Here is a 13,377-nt window from a genome sequence, read left to right on the forward strand (position 1 = left end):
CACACACAAAGATTCTGTATGAGCTGCTCCAGCCTGACAGAACCATGATTCCCAGCAGCTACATGAAGTCTCGCTGTGTTGAAGTGGCTCATTGTGAGCTCGGCAGCAGTGTCGCTTTAAGAAGTAGGTGGGCAGCTCTCCGATGACGCAGGAATAATCCTGAAGAGATGCTTCAAAACTCCAGGCCGGAGCCAGTGTGTGTGGTGGCTTTTGGCTGAGCCGAGGAATCGCGGAGCTTGGCCGGATCAACTGTTTAGAGAATTTGAGCAGGTTCAGGAGCCTTCGAAGGAGCTCTCAATGCAGAATAAAACACACACATCTTGGCAGATTCGCTTCTTTAAAAGACAAATACAATTAATTACCATTAAGCCATTTAGTCACTGCGGGGATCTTTCTGCTTGCAGCTGTATGTGCACTACCAAGTGGAGCCAACTTGGGGAAAGAAACATTTGAAGAACATCTCTCCAACACTTGTATTTATCTGAAGTGGGGTTTGGAAAGTGGCATCATGCCATATTTCAGCACACTGTGTGTGTACTTTTTGATGGTCCTGAACCCAGTTATGACACACACCATCAGCGAGGACATAGAGGTTTTGGTATTTTTGCCACAAAATAACTCCTACCTTTTTTCACATACAAGAGTCGCACCGGCAATCCTTTACGCACAGCAGAGGCTGAAGGCAGAGGGAGGACAGTACTCCGGCTTCCACTTCAACATCCACTTTGAGAGCTCCGACTGTGTCAATGATGCTCTTTTTATGTTAGTGGAAAGGTCGTGTGGGCAAAAGCCGGATCTCATTCTGGGTCCGGTGTGTGAGTACGAGGCGGCGGCGGTGGTGAGGCTGGCATCCCACTGGAACATCCCGGTGATCTCAGCAGGTGCCCTGGCCGCCGGCTTCAGCAACAAGAACAGCGAATTCTCCCACCTTACCCGCATCGCTCCGTCCTACGTGAAAATGGCAGAGACCTTCACCGCGATGTTTGAGCATTTCACCTGGAAGACCGCACTGTTGGTCTACGAAGACGACAAGGAGGAGCGGAACTGTTACTTCACTTTGGAGGGAGTCTATCATCTCATGCCTGACTTTAACATTAAAACATATGCTTTTTCTCAAGGGGATCGCTTGGACACTGATGACATCCTCCAAAACATCTATGACACTGAAGGTAATGCAGTTTTCAACACCCCCTTTGCAGCCTAAATAAGTCGATGGTTTTTGTATGAACTTCTCAAATAACCCTCTAAGAATTTAATGAAAGCTATCGGTGTTGATGCTTGACATTTGACATATTTTGACATTGTAATGTCATACTTCAGTGTCAGTCACTTTCACGTTTGAAATATTACAGAATGGCATCATTTGTCAAATGCTCTGCCCACTAAAATAAAAACATTTAAACAATATTGACTGATAAATCCACAGTAAATGACTGTAATCAGCTAGATCTTTGACCATCAACCTTTAACCAGCAGGAGGCCGATCATAAATGCAATGATTTCATTGCTTTTGGTCTATAGGTCTTATGGTTAGTCATTGAATTCAGGCTGCAACCAACATTTTCTTTGCAATGAATATTCTCTTAGTGTCTGATCTCTCAGTGTCTGATCTACAGTCAGACAATAATGAAAAATGGCCATCACAATTTGCTAAACCAAGGTGACGTCCTCAAATTGTTCAAAACCCGAGTTAGTTGAAAATCTCATAAGACAAAGAAAAAGCTAATTTTCACAATAAAAGGATATTGCAGACTGAGTTAGATGTATCAGAGAAAGTAAAGAAAGTATAAAAGTCTTTCTCGTACCAAATTCCCTTTTTGCTGAACTTTCCCTACACTGCAGCAAATTAAGTGAACACTGTTCAGGGAAACCGGAAATATTGCCGAAGCTGAAGCCTCATATTGGCTTCAGCTGAACTTATGAATGCATTCTTACCCAGAACACGGTCCGTGGATTTTATCCCATCACTCAAACTGAAATCGTGAGAAAGAAGGGATCTATTCAGACCCAGTGTGTGTGCAGTCACAGGAATGACCACACAGGGCTGCTCAGTCCCGGCAGAGCTGTCGCCCACCTATCAGAAGGTCGGTGGATCGATCCCTGGCCTCAACAAGGATCCTTGTGCAAGATACTGAACCCCAAATTGCCCCCAATGCTGTGTCATCGCTGTGTGAATGCGAGTAAATGATTAAAAGCATGTAATGAGCAGATGGCCTAGCCATCATGTGTGTGAAAGGGTGAATGCAGACTTGTGTTGTAAAAGCACTCTGAGTGAGAAAAGCACTATATTAATACACTGCATTTACAACTTACACAGGTTCACAGAAATGTGAATCATCCTGTAACTAGGAAATGTTAGCAAATGGCAAATGTTTGCTTATTAGTTTTCCATCAGTTGACAAATCCATCAGTTGGCAATGATAATAGTAATAGGACATTTGTCAGAACTTTAGTCTAAATTAATTGTTGAAAAGAAATACCTGATTAATAATGGTTAATAACCATCATTAACAGCAGTCACTTCATTGTTACGTCATCTCGCAGGAGCTGACAGCGAGGATAAAACTAATGATGGGCATCCGTCCTTTTGTTTGTTCTCATTCCACTCGCACCCTTCCTCACTCAGACTTACATAACACCCAGGATGCTAAGCCACTTGGGTCAGCTGCTTGAAATGGTTTAGAGGACTTTGGAATTGGCAGAAAAAAGCAAGTGAGTGGGATGACCTCTCTCTATATTTGGCCTTAGCTGTGAGTGATTAGAGCTCTTGCAGTCAAGTATTACCTCAAACACTGTCATTGTCTTATTCTGCACCATTTTCAGGACAGATGGCAGTCTCTCAGATCGGCTAGCAATACATATATGTGTAACTAAACTTGTTAAATAGTGTTTGGGTAGAAAATAAGCCACTTTAAAATGTTTCATGAGTTTTCCCATGAGAATCATTTATTTAGTTTAGAAAGTATGTATAATCACAATACATTCAGAACTAAGTGGCTCATCATTTTTAACCCAGGTTGACAAAATTGCTTCTGCCATGAACAAATAATTTTGAATACTGAACTTTTGACCTAACGTCATGCACTTGCAGCATGCGTTATTAGCAATAGTAGCCCTGTTTTTTTTCCTACATGAAACATACAGTATCAACACTGGGCTACTACGTTTAATTTAAATATGTACATGTACTTGCTGCCAAATGACCATTACATTAATACTGCTGACTGAAAACCACATGAGAAAAAATGAATGCTAAGGCAGTTTGTTGGCTACAGTCATCTGGTCATAGCAGTTCCTGATTACATCACCTCATGTCACAGCAGCGGCTGTTGTATAAATTAGCATACATTTTACATGCTGAACGCTGCAGAGCCACAAAGTGCACCTGATGGCAAGAAAATTTGTATTCCTGGTATGTCAGGTGCGTAACTGAGAGGTTTGAAGGGATTCAGCAAGGATTGTACAGCTTTTCAGCACAACCTGGCAGTGTTTGCAAGGAGAGGCACGCCATCAGTAGTTTCCTTGAGCACATGCTATATTAGAGCATGATTCCCCTGATCATATGTTTACCATCTGTTTCACATGGACTCGCAACACTGTAGAGTGCACCTACCCTCAGAAAAAGGGGGGGGGCTGACAATCATCCACAGTGTCAACTTCAGGACGATTCTCTCCTTTTTACCCGTCGGTCTATAAGCAACACCATGTAATCCAAGTAATCCATCCACATGATTGCAAGGTGAGGATGCACCAGTGGACGATGTGGTGAATGGACTCACTCACAAGCAGATACAGGTTAGCTGCACTGGCTTACTCCGCAAATCCGTCAAAATTTGGACCTGAATGACAAATGTTTGATATTTGATAGTACTGAAGCAGTTTGGTACCCAGCCCTTTCCCGGAGCTATTCCTATCCTGGAAGTTACGATATTTCTTCACTGAAAACTGAAGCAATTGCGTTTGCCTAATTTGCAAAGAGTGTGTTGCTGTTGGGAAGGTTTTCATTGTAAAGAGACACGATCAGACAAACCATGCTAATGCATATGGCAAGTTGAGTGGGACTGACCACACACAAAAAGTGAAGCTGCTCGAAGCTGTCTGCTCGAAGCTGTCTTTGACTGCCAGTAGTTGCTTTTTTTACTGGCTCATGAATCAAATGAAAAGTGCACCAAAGTAAGCTATGAAGTGGCTATGTTAATGCAACAAACCTCAAAGACTGTGTGATGAAGTTGGTGGATAACATCTGCCCTGAAGATAAGCAAGAGTTTGATCATGTATGTCTGGCCTGTAATACAGTGGCCTGGAGAATGAATGAAATATCAGATATTAAGAGACAACTGATTTTTTTTTTCTCTTTAGCCTGCAATGAAAGCACAGATACATCTGACACTGTCCACTCACTCATTTTTTTCAGAGGCGTTGATGATGATGTGAACATAGTAAGAGCTGCTTGACCTCTATAGTCTCAAAGGCCAGACAGGAAAAGTACATTTACTTGTTGATGAAATTAAATTGTCAAGGAGTAAAGTTAGCAGAATAGTTACATATGGTGCACCCGCCCTGTCTGGTGGGCGACATAGATTATCCACACTGATATGTAACAGGGAGGCAACCCTGTTAAACTCAAACATGTAATTCACCAACCAGTTCTCCACGTCAAATGTTTGAAATCTGATGTTGTAAAACCGGTGTTCATTCGCCTCAAAGCCCTGTACCACTGTCAATTTCAGTGGTTCCCGTTCAACATTGAGCCATTGAGTCTCATGGCTCAGCTGGGAGTCAGGGCTGCAGCGCTTTTTCTCTCTCATGGGGGAAATATAACAAAACATTTGAATGTGCTAAACATCGGCCTACAAGGGCAAGTGGTGAGCCAGCTACAGTAAACGCACATATTATGGCCTTTGGAACTTAGCTCCACCTTTTCCAAAGATGCTTGGCACAGATGGAGCCCAGCACCTCACATTTTCCTGCATTTCTTGAGGTCATAGACAGTTTTTTTTTCAGAGACGATATTGGTGAGGCATGCAGCAGCCATCGTGTCTCTCTGTGCAGGATTCAACGGGTGGTTTCGGGATTTTGCTGCTATTGACTTCTGCTGTTCTCCTCTCAATACTCTGTGGACCCTGATGATGCCTCACATCAGCTGCAGTTGGAACTAATTGAGCTATAGTGCAAAGATGAGTTGCACGTCTGACATCAGTAGCTTTTATGTGTGAGCTTTTACCAGCAGCTGAATAAAGCCAGATTCCAGAAATGCAAACATTTGCAAAGAAAAAAGAAAAATGCTGAGTTTGTTTAACTCCACGTATTTGTGTGAGCAGACTTGAACAAGGACTGCTTTAGGTCCAGATTAACATATCCCCACCTACGTGATATTTAACACATCTCACATACTGCTCTCAAACCAGACGTGGCCTGTGTACTGCAATCCAGATGTCAGCATCACTCCTGTCATTATTAAGCTGCCTGTGTCTTGGGTCATTGAACATTCGTAAACTGCAGATTCTGAGTGAATGAGAAATATAAAAGTTAATTTTAATATATAGGTAAATTTTCTCTATATTTCTCAGAGTCATGGAACTATTAAGGATCTCTAACTGCTCGTTCCTTGTGTTATCTGACTCTCAAGATGTGAAAGAAAGGCTTCATAGAGACCTTCACACCTGAGTTGCTTACATTAAATTATGAGTGATGAATTTTAGCATTATTTTGATTCTCATTCAGTCTTATTACCTAACAGCTTCTGATCTTTTTATTTGATCTTGAATTGTGAAGTACTTTGTGTCAGTTTCAACATGATCTCCATAGATTAATCATTGATCATCCTTTGGATGTTCAATAATGATGATTAAGGTATTGCATGATACCACGAGGATGGTTTACAGGTGCATGTGATGAATTATTGGCATGGGCCCTATAAATAGCCATATATGTATGCACCGGTCGTGTCAGATGCTATGATGCTGTTTGAGAATTTCGCTGGTGATCAGTTAAAGTGTACTTCATGCTTTTTGTTTTTCTTCTCATCGACAGGTCTAATGAGTGGTGGAAGGGTACCAGTTTTGATATACAAACAGATGTCATCCATTTATGGGCAATTGTCGGAGTGACAATTAAAATGTGGAAGTGCAAGTGGAATCAGTCTTACACACAGCTTCATCAATCTGACAAAAAACAATGCATAGCTACATTTCTGTCTTGGTGCTACACACAGTTTTCGTCATGCATCTACACAGAGTTTTTTTGCATCTGGCCTGTGGAGTCTGGTTGGTCCTCTGAATTATTTTTTTCAGTATCATATACGATGGATAATTGTGTGGCTGACATTGGCCTGCTCTGTTTTGGAAGTACAACTAATGGTGCGAGTCCAAGCTTTGATGCACACATGTTGTGAAGCATGCATGGAAGTACAAATTCTCTCATAACCCCTAGCTATAATCATGCTGCCCTCAGCTGGGTCATAGACTATAGTGCCTACAGCCTGCTTCTCCCTGCTTCCCCTCAACCAGATCTCTACCTCTTCAACTCTTCCACTCCCCTCATGCATTGAGAGTGACACAGGATGTTGGTGTGTATAAAAGAAGAGTACAACATCTGATAATGCACAAAAACCTGTTTCCTTTTACAGTCTGGCTTCAAAAGCATTTCCTAGTTCCAGACCTCTGCCATAAAATGAAGTAACAGAGAGTGACTCCGTTGTGCAAGACATGCCATGTTTGATGTCTTTTGATAGCACAGATAATGATGTTTTTACTCAGGTTGTAAAGTTGCTGGGGTGTTATCTCTCAAAAAATGTTATCTCTCACCCCAGCTCAGTAATACATAGATAGATGTTTGGTGACTAAATATTCCAGTCAAAGGGTTTTTTTTTTTGCGTTAGGTCTCTAGTCCCAATACAATGCATTGTTGTGTATAGAGGAATAATCGTATCCTTCCTGGCTTGCTTGGCAGTGTTAGTCAGGCTTAGAGTTCAGGACCACTGTACAATCAATACTTGATAAAGTTGGTTCTCTGACATTTTCAGGATATTGATATTGATTTGAAAGTATTGATAAAATGTAAATACAGAGGCTTCCTTAAACTATACAAAAGGTTTCTCAAATTCATATGATAACCTTTACAGCTCTAATTCCCAGGATCCTTGAATTTGAAATGAGACCTGGATGAAAACCCTTTTTCGTTATCAAATAGCAGGTGATTGGTTGGCATTGCCATCATGGCTTTGTGTTATTGTTCCATTGTGAACATGTTGCACATGGTGTTGGCTTCACATGGAACACAGTGAAAAAAAACACCACAAAGATAATTGCTAAGAAGCTCTTTTACTTCAGTTAAAGTCCTCTAAGTCTACATTATTTCACCGCACTCTCTCCTATAATACTATAGATATTTTTTTTCTCCAGCTGTCTGATGACCTTTTGTGTCTTCCCAATGAATTCTGTGAGTGTTTTCGCTCTGGTGCTCACAGGTCGCGGTTATCTATTTCCACTGTTCATTTAGACTCTGGCTCACTGATGTAAAGCTGCCACATTCACATGCCACTGTAGTCTTCCACTCAGATTTCTGTCAGGAGATTTGTCTGGAGGCTTAAAAGGTAATTGCACAGGCCTGCAGTACTTCATGTGCCTGCTAAAGCGATAAAACCCCACCTTTTCTGTCACTCACCATTTCGCACTTGAGGGTCCTCTTTCCTATAACCTAGATGAAAGTTCTTAAGATTCACACTGTTGTCAGTACAGTCATTATTTCAACAACAGTACTAAAACCTCATACTATGTGTGTGTATGTGTATATATGTATATGTATATATATATATATATATATATATATTATGTATGTTTGTTATCACGAATTCATCCTCATTTCAGTGCAACTTTCATGACTTATTTAAAATGGAGATGTACAGTATAGGTACACAGCACAAGGGTTTAAACTTTGAGGTAATTAAGATCAGGAATAATAATTTAGTTCATCAAAATTCTGTCATTTTGACTCGTGATGGCTAATTATTCGGTATTCAAAGCCTCATTTTCCAATACAGTGAGTGGGCAGAAAAATAGAAATCCATGTACCATGTTTCACGTGTAACCAGACCTTTCCAAATAAGATAAAAAGACTGAGACTTACTCAAGTCAAACAGCCTTCCATTTTTATCACTAGATAATGCAAACCACACTCAAATTAAGTCAGAATAATTTTAAACAAGTATTAGATTATTTCACTTGCATAGAAATATAGCTTCTGCAGTGTTGTTTTTTTGTGTTAATGTTGGCCTGTTGAATTTAGTGGCAGCCTAATTAATGTTCTCTACCTCAAAGGAATACTCTACAACTTAGCCTGCCACTCCTATGATAGACAGTTGATGCAGCATAAACAGAGATGTCATTTTGATTCCATGCATTGTTGGTCCTTGTCAAAATCTGGCACCTACTTTATGCAGCTCAACTGTCAACAGTTTAGTCAGTTGGGTGTGTTATGCTAGTAGTGGCTAACGTAGCCTGTAGCCTCAAGCCGAGGTGAGGAGTGGGCTACAGAACTAGAGGAGTCTTTCTATCGCCACATCCCCAGATGTTTGTCATTTAATTCAATTCAGTTCAGTTTTATTTATATATATACACCAAAGTTGTCTCAGGACACTTTACATTTAGAGCAGGTACAGACCAAACTCTTCATCTACAGAGACCCAACAATTCCCTCATGAGCAAGCACTTGGCGACAGTGGCGAGGAAAGACTTCCTTTTAGGAGGCAGAAACCTCAAGCAGAACCAGGCTCTGGGTGGGCAGCCATCTGCCACCAGAAATGGTAAATGGTAAATGGACTGTATTTATATAGCGTTTTTCTAGTCTGCCAGTCACTCAAAGCACTTTACAACCATTCACCCATTCACACATGGTAGCTAGGCCACCTGCTCATTTTGAGCATTAACACATTTACACACTAATGCACAGCATCGGGAGCAACTTGGGGTTCAGTATCTTGCCCAAGGATACTTTGACATGTAGACTGCTGAGGCCAGGGATCGAACCACCATGGACAACCGCTTCACCTCCTGAGCTACAGTCACCCCAGATGCGTGTGTGCATTTCATGATTCTCATCAAGGTATGTAGCTAATGATGAAGAGGAATTGTCACATTTAACTTTCTAAATAGCTCTTGGCTTTGGGAAACAACTGGAGTTTACTTTAGAAATCCACAAAACACTCAAAAGTGGGCAGGTGTAAGTCTCTTTACAATGTTGTAGCAACTGCATGTCAGCTTGATGAAAAATCTCCATCACGCGCACACACACACACACACACACACACACACACACACACACACACACACAGGCCTCAGAAATTATTTGTTGGCTTGTAGAGAGCACATTAATCATTAACATGCCATTAACATTATTATTATATGTCAAATATCTGCAATTAACATAATCTGCCACCATTGATGTCTGGTATTTAGGGGCGTATATCATGTTCAGTGCTGCCTAAACGTCAGACTCTTGCTTACCTCAGTATTTTAAACATTACTTATAAAAAAGACAGAGCACTGTCAGAAGATTCAACCAGACATTTAGTTAATTTAAACACAAGATACTTGTGCTCAAAAAGAGGATTCATTCTCAGTGAAGAACCTTGGAGCTCTAATCTGCCTCTATACCTGCCAAAGAGCAGTGATTCCTAGCACGTCTCTGGGGGTCATCAGGTGGAAACCTCCCTTCAACAGTGTTTCGCCTACTTAGTCCCACTACACCTCCAGGAGGTTAGGCAGTGAACTCCGGCGTCCCAGAGTCACCCCCCCTAGTGCCAGTTCACACTGCTCCTACACAATCCAAACAGCACTGCCACGTTCAACTGACCCAGAGATGCTCCAGGTAGTGGCCAGTACCGATGCTACCATTTAACTATTGCTAATGCTAATGCTAACCGCTAGGAAGAACAGAAGAAGACAATACAGTTTCGATGCTACCATTTAGCTAATGTTACGTGCTAACCGCTACCTGCTAAGAGGAACAGAAGAAGACATTAAAGCTAGATTCACCTATACTGTTAATGTTAACTGCTAGCTACCAATACTAACTGCTAAGATACTATCATACTCTCACCGCTTTAGCTATTGTTAGCTGCTACAATGCTACCACAGGCCTAGATGCCACAGGGGGTAGAAAATAAAGAGGTAGAGTCAAAAGATGAAAGTAGGGATTGGATACAGACCCTTGTTCGGGTAGGGGGTGGAAAATTTAGAGGGTGCTGAAGGTGGAGGCCTAAACCACAGACTAGATTTAACAGCCTCTTCTAACATTTCCTTCAAGAAGCAACAAACCCTACCATTTCCTTCAAAAAGCAAACAAAGCAGGAAAACAAACCCTAACATTTCCTTCAAGAAGCAAACAAAACAGGAAAACAACCAAAAAGATCAAAAAACAAGCCAACTCTGTATCTTACAACCCAAACTCACCTGAACAGGCCGCATGGTCCCAAAGAGAGACTCTAGCTGGCCACACCCCCACCTTATCTAAACTTCCTCTTCCTGGTTCTCTTCCTATTGGCAGAGCGAGAAGATGGGGCGGGGAAAGCAGAGCAGAGGAGAGGTGTCTTGTTCAGACTTTAACCTCTTCTCCCGCCGGGTTAGGCATGCATGATCGCCCTGTACCCAGAGACTTAGGTTCTGCGGGGTTGGCAACACATCGTATGCTGCCCCTATCAGAAATTTAATACGGCCTTCTTCCATATTCCACAGGTCCCTCCAACTAAGTTTCCTCTTCTCAACACCTTCCCAATTCAACCATTGTCCCTGTTTGGCTTGACCAACTGCTTTTGCCCCCCTTAACAACTCCTCCTGCCTACGCACCTGTTCCACTACAAGCTTTCTTTTCTCCTTTAGACCTGCTTTACTCCACACTGGTTTGCCTGGGCCAAGCCCCAAGCCTCCCCGGCCAAATTGAACATTTCCTACTATTTCTGCATGCCTAAGAGCTGCCTCTGCCTCCTGCACTGCTGCCCTTGGGTTCCATTTCCTCCCCCCAGAAGGATTCGGAACCACATTGCTAACTAACATGTCCTTACTCCCAGATAATAAAAGTTCTGTCCTAACCTTAGTGCATTTAAACTCCTCTGTTAGACTGGATACTGGCAGCTGAAGCATTCCTTCCCATACAAAGCTACATTGCTTAAGCACCTGGGAGCACCCAACCATTTTCTAATATAAGAGCTAACTAGCCTTTCCATTCTCTCTGCTACAGATAATGGGACCTCATATACTGACATTGGCCACATTAACCTAGGATACAAGCCAAACTGCAAGCACCACAACCTCAGTTTTCCTGGGAGCCCTGATTTATCTATTCTCTCCAGCCCTTCTGCAACATCCTTTCTAAATTGCACAACCTGTTCAACATCATTCAGGTCCACATTGTACCACCGTCCTAGACTCTTAACTGATTTCTCCCTAATTGTTGGGATTTCCTCACCATCTATAGCAAAGTAAACCTCAGAGTACTCCTCTGCGCACTGAATATGGTGTATTTTTTCTGCTTGAGCCAACAAGGCAAATGGTAAAAATATTACCAAAACTGTCTGTTTGCTTCAGCATCGACCTACCGTCCTTACTGCAGTTGTGTGCATACAGTTTTCTGTTTCATAACCAAGATTTCATGTGTGCTCACTTTTGGTTTGACCTCCAAATAAAATGATTTAGATATGCCTGATAAACCGTTGGGTTATTTCCAAGCTGTCTGATCATCTTTCTGTTTGTGTTCCTTGACCCACCAGTTTTTTGTTTTTTTTTGTGTCACCATATGATTTTGGTAATTAATGAGGACAAGGTTATAATACCCTCTAGGAATCATGGTTAAAAATACAAAAAGACCTAAGTTTTAATACAGAATAATTATTGTTTAAGGTTTAAGAGCTTTCCTTTCGTTACAGCAGTAAACATCCCCAGCATCGTCTGTTTCTCTCTACGTATCCTGGACTGAAAAACAGAGGTTATCAAAGGTGGTTGTTAGTACATCACCAGCTTCTGTCCACCAGGTCTGGCAAAGGTATTGCCTGAGGCTGTGCATTTATAATTGCATTACACGGAGCCGTGTGGCTAAAATGAACTACATGATGTAATAGAGCAGACTCAGATCAGTTAAACTGGACAGTGTTGGGAGAGGAAATGATTATTTGTTATTAAAAAACGCAGTTTGTGTGGACAATCATGTAAATGGTGACATTATTTTGGCCTGTGAAGAGAACAAACCTAATTGAATCATTAAGTAATGACTGTGGTCTTTTTTGTTAATACAAAAAAGCCACTAAAAACTAAATTGAGGCAACCTTAACGAGACCACATAACCACAAATTAAACTGTCTGTTATTACCAAGTATTTTGTATGTTTAGAATTCAGAATAAAAAGTAGCCTTTGGGAGTCATCTATTCCTATCAGAGCTGTGAAATTCATATTACTACCATGCTGTTAGTGTCTGTCATAGTGAGGACAGAGGATCTAATGGGATTAACTGTAATTTATTCCAGTCCATAACACAGCCATCTTTGTTCACTTTATACAAGCAGTGACACACAAGGTTCTGATTCACACAAATAGCAGACTAGAAGGAAGTGAAGAATACACTTAATCTACAAGTTCATTATTTTTTGTTAGAGTTAGAGTTCAGCCTCAACCCTATTTTCTGAGATTGATTACTGATGTCCTCATAGCATAATTTTGACCATGGTTTCAGGCTCAGGCACCTCCTTTGGACCTATTCACTCCAGATGTGACATGTCTTGCTCACTGTCTTGCTCAGGTTTAGTATTCTTCTGCTTCTGGAATACCACCCTGATGAGGCAATATTAAGTATTGTAAGATGTATTGAAGAATAGCATTTTTAATGATTATTTTCTACTAGTAATAAAAACTTTCACCCTCCATTTTTTGATGGTTTTATATAATAATTTGCAGTGGTGTATAACTGAGATAAGGCGTGTGATGTGACACATTTGAAGTCAAAGCATTATGCATTCATTACCTGTCTGTTCTTTCACAATTTAGAATGACACAAACATTTTCAGCTGACACTGCACATTATCCAGTATCCACTTCTCTTCCACTCATTTTACCAACACCTTATGCTTTACTTATGAAAATTCCCTCTTTGCTAGAGATTTTTTGTACCATTAACTGCATAATTATTACAACATGTAACAACCACTTATGAGGGAAAATAAAGCACCTCTCCTGTGATTGGTACATTTCTGATGCTAATCCTCCTGAGACATGCACTCCCATCCTGAGTCTGTATGAAGTCTTTGTGTTGGGAGAGAACTCCCCCTGGACTCCTGCATAGCTGTAATGCACTCACTTTTTTAGTGTATGACCACAAATGTCTTAAGGCCC

General features: G+C 41.2%; 1 protein-coding gene across 1 annotated transcript in view; it reads left to right on the forward strand.

The window, feature by feature from the left end:
* Window positions 1–209: 209 nt before the first annotated feature.
* The window catches only part of npr3 (natriuretic peptide receptor 3), a 33,837-nt gene continuing 20,669 nt past the window's right edge, over window positions 210–13,377 (forward strand). The window contains exon 1 of the mRNA XM_041936430.1: window positions 210–1,169. Coding sequence (XP_041792364.1) covers window positions 509–1,169 — 661 coding nt within the window. The 5' untranslated portion in view covers window positions 210–508. The remainder of the gene's footprint in view (window positions 1,170–13,377) is intronic.

The sequence above is a fragment of the Chelmon rostratus genome, chromosome 5 (assembly GCF_017976325.1).
Source record: "Chelmon rostratus isolate fCheRos1 chromosome 5, fCheRos1.pri, whole genome shotgun sequence".
Taxonomy (NCBI): domain Eukaryota; kingdom Metazoa; phylum Chordata; class Actinopteri; order Chaetodontiformes; family Chaetodontidae; genus Chelmon; species Chelmon rostratus.